General features: G+C 43.0%; 1 protein-coding gene across 2 annotated transcripts in view; it reads right to left on the bottom strand.

The window, feature by feature from the left end:
- Positions 1-1,477: 1,477 nt before the first annotated feature.
- Positions 1,478-3,734, bottom strand: part of gzf1 (GDNF-inducible zinc finger protein 1) — a 7,060-nt gene continuing 4,803 nt past the window's right edge. For both annotated transcript variants that reach the window (XM_050058429.1, XM_050058430.1), the window contains exons 6-8: positions 3,046-3,213; positions 2,761-2,918; positions 1,478-2,506 (exon numbers count right to left, since the gene is read on the bottom strand). In XM_050058429.1, coding sequence (XP_049914386.1) covers positions 1,730-2,506; positions 2,761-2,918; positions 3,046-3,213 — 1,103 coding nt within the window. In that variant the 3' untranslated portion in view covers positions 1,478-1,729. The remainder of the gene's footprint in view (positions 2,507-2,760; positions 2,919-3,045; positions 3,214-3,734) is intronic.

Raw genomic sequence — 3,734 nt, 5'->3', positions numbered from 1 at the left:
TGGGTGGCGCTATAACAACAGAAAAATGCTTCAAAATGGCTAAAATGCGACCGATCGCTGTGGCTCCCCCTGTGGACCAATGTTGTTGTTGTTTTTTTCCATCTCTAATTTTTGGTATGACTAAGTCATGGTATAGTATGCTGTACATAATAATGGAAACTGTCAGTGTGTCATTCTGTCAGTCAGTCATTCTGTCTGTCCCACGTCTTTCTACTCACTGACGTGGTCAATCTATGTGAAACTGCACATAGGCATTGAGGATTGGCATAGGTAGAAGGTGACAAAGCTGCCAATGGGTATGGAGTAGTTATCAATTTATTTTGGAAAAAAATCATTACCAGCAAAAAAGCATAAATAAATGTTTATGTTTATCAAAATGTTGGACTTTTTTCTAGTTTTATTAGTAATATTCCAAGTACACTTTCATCAAAGGCCATGAGGGACATGACAAAATAGGTAGTGTCGACTGAAAAGACAATATAATTTCTCATATAAAGATAAAATTTACTTGATGTGTTTTTTAAAGGAGACATTTCAATCTATATATAAAGCTGTTGAAAATAGATTTTGGTGACCCAATAGATAAAATACACCTAAAAAGGTCAGAGGGACTCAAATTGTACCATTTTCATGGAATGACTCAAATATCAAAATTATAATTCACTGGAGACAAAACTTTATTTTCTACTCCGCGTATATCATAATGTATACGTATGTATGGTCTTGTACAAACAAACTAACCCTGAGCAATGCCCACATTACAGTGCTCGGCCATAATGACATAATATAAATATAAAAATCTTTAACGGCATTAACAGCAGCTGTTACCTCTTCCCAGGTTGTTCATTCACCTGTCACTGTCACACCACCAGGCCTACTAACAGAAGAAAATATTTTTTCTCAGCTCCACTTCACTTAAAATAAATTCAATCTCAGCATCAGGAAAGTTTTACTTTTTCTCTTTCTTTGTTTGCGGCATGTTCGCAGGTCGACAGGATGTACCTTCCCAGAGTTATTATCACCTCCATATATGGTGGTCACTGGCTATTCATGGGTGGGGATGTATGCTAATTGCTGACTAGCAGGAGTGTGCTGTGGGTTTACGATTGATTGGTATAACATACACACGCGCCTACAACATTATGACCTCCTTGACTGTCGCCTGGTTCGATTGTTGTCAGAAACTTTAGACTCCGCCCTCTAGTGCCATCTATTGGCTGTATTTATGCCATCATAAAGGATGCATAAAAGCATGAGGGGGTTGAGGTGTACAATGTTTGAAAAGGACATACCTATTTTCATATACAAACGGAGTATAAATGAGCCTTAAGTCGTGTGCACAGTTGCAGGAATGCACAGCCACATCTACCAGGACCCCGCCAACACTACCTACATGTGTGGGGGTGCGAGGGCCCGTTCATTATTGGTTGTAGATTTAATATAGTTTTATATTTGAAACACGTGACTGAAGCACAGCAGATTCTCATAATTTTTAATAATACCTTCACATTCCAAAAGAGTGTGACAAACACTGAACATCACATCCAGGTCTGTAGACGAAACACTGGACTTTAGATCATAATAATGACGACACATCACATGGTCCGACCACACATTCACACACTGCAAATGCCACAGTAAATTCCTGAAATAACATGAAAAGCAGGGTTGTAGTGGGATTTTAAATCCCCCACACCCAGATAAGATTATTTCTATTCACATGCATTTTCTACACAGCGTCTTCAGCTGAGGCCCCTTCAGGTTCACCTGAGGGGTTATCTGCTGTCCTCTGCTCTCCGTCACTTATGACAGCAGCATTTTGTTCTCCTCCACAAATATCGTCCCCGACAACTACAGTCTGAATATCAGGCTGTGATATATCCACCTCAGAAGTGTCTCTAGCCTCTGAAACTGGAGCCAAAATGGTCTGAGAGGCGGCAGCTTCCAGGACGGATGACGTAGAAACAGTTGGGATCTCTGAGACTGACGCCAACGTGCCAGAAACAGGAACTGAGAGAGTGGGTATGGAGAGAGAGGTGGAGGACGCCTCAGAGCACAGGGGGATCGTGTGAGCCATGGACACTGGTATGGAGAAGGGGACAGGGATGGCTGATCCGTCTAAGGAGATGACGCTGGCCCCTGTGCTGTCAGTGGTTACAATGGGCTGGAGCTGAGTCCCAGGTGGTATGTCAGTGTGGATGACCGTGATCCCGCCGAGCGCGCCGTGGCTGACCAGAGCAATGGCCCCATGACTGGTCCATTCAGATGGGAGAGTGACTGGCTCAGACGGCACCATGAAGGAGTCGGCGCTGGTTTTAACAGGACCGCCAGCAGTACCAGTTTCAACAGCAGGAGCAGCACCACCACTTTTTCTAGCAGTGCTCTTTTTCTCTTTTGCTCCTGCTTTGTCCGTCTTTCCCTTGGTGGGACTTTTAGATTTCTTATCTTCCACATTTCCTTCCAGCACCACTAGGTAGGTTTTCCAGGGAGCATCTGAGTCGTGAATCTGAATGTTGAAAGAGCTTGTTATTTTCACAGCAGTCTGATGGGTCAAAGTACTTTGAACACAACGTATCAGGTTATAAACATGCACATACTTTGTTCACGTCCAGCATACAAATGGTCATTTGGGAGGTCAAGTTTTCCTTTAATAACATTCTTTTTTTGATCATGGTTAAATAAATCCTGCCACAGTGTGTTTCATCAACACTGTACCTTTACAATTGAAAAACACACCACAGTGAGATAAGTGCTGCTCACCATAGTGTGCCTGCGAAGGGTGGACTTGTCCGTAAAAGTGCGTCTACAAAGACCACACATGTAGGGCTTCTCTCCTGTGTGAATACGCTGGTGCCGCTGGAGGGCGTTGAGCTGGGTGAACTGCTTGTCACAGTCTTTACAGCTGTACGGACGCTCACCTAACAGTCAGCAGAGAGGAAACAACAAATAAAACACTGTGTGTAAACAGAGGAGGATAGTAAGGAAGGCCAGACCAACAAGAAACAGGTTTTTCAGCCGTAATACATCAGCGATTTATACATTTACCTGTGTGTATCTTTAAATGCTGGTGGAGGGAGTTCCTCTGAGCGAAGCCTCGACCGCAGTCTTCACACTTGTATGGCTTGGACCCAGTGTGGATGTTTGAGTGGTGTCTCAGGTATTCTTTAGAGGCAAAGCTTTTCCCACAGGCCTCGCACATGAAGGGTTTCTCTCCTAACAGGAGAAAAAGAGCAATTTTTTTTTTTACTTTTGGTCTGGTATGTGCAGACAGCGACAGGTAGCGACATGTACAGTTTCACATGGTGTGTGTTTGGGATACAGGTCATGGGAAATTGCAGATTAAATAGTCAACTGAACCCATTAAGAAGAGCAATGTATTCAGACAGAGTTTTTGTGAATTTGATAGTACGATTGCTTTATTGAAAGTGCAGTAGATTGACCATGTCAGTGAGTAGAAAAACGTGGGACAGACAGAGTGACACACTGACAGTTTCCATGATTATGTACAGCATACCATACCATGACTTAGTCATACCAAAAATTAGAAAAAACAGCAACATTGGTCCACAGGGGGAGCCACAGCGATCGGTCGCATTTTAGCCATTTTGAAGCATTTTTCTGTTGTTATAGCGCCACCCAGTTGCCAATTAGAGTTAAATTTCTCCAGTCACCTTGAGGCGTCCTGTTCTACATATCTACCAAGTTTAGTAAAAATCCATATGGCGGTTAGGCCT

The sequence above is a fragment of the Epinephelus moara genome, chromosome 12 (genome assembly GCF_006386435.1).
Source record: "Epinephelus moara isolate mb chromosome 12, YSFRI_EMoa_1.0, whole genome shotgun sequence".
Classification (NCBI taxonomy): Eukaryota; Metazoa; Chordata; class Actinopteri; order Perciformes; family Serranidae; genus Epinephelus; species Epinephelus moara.
The sequence above is the reverse complement of the archived record's forward strand: the minus strand, read 5'-3'. Positions and strand labels throughout refer to the sequence as shown.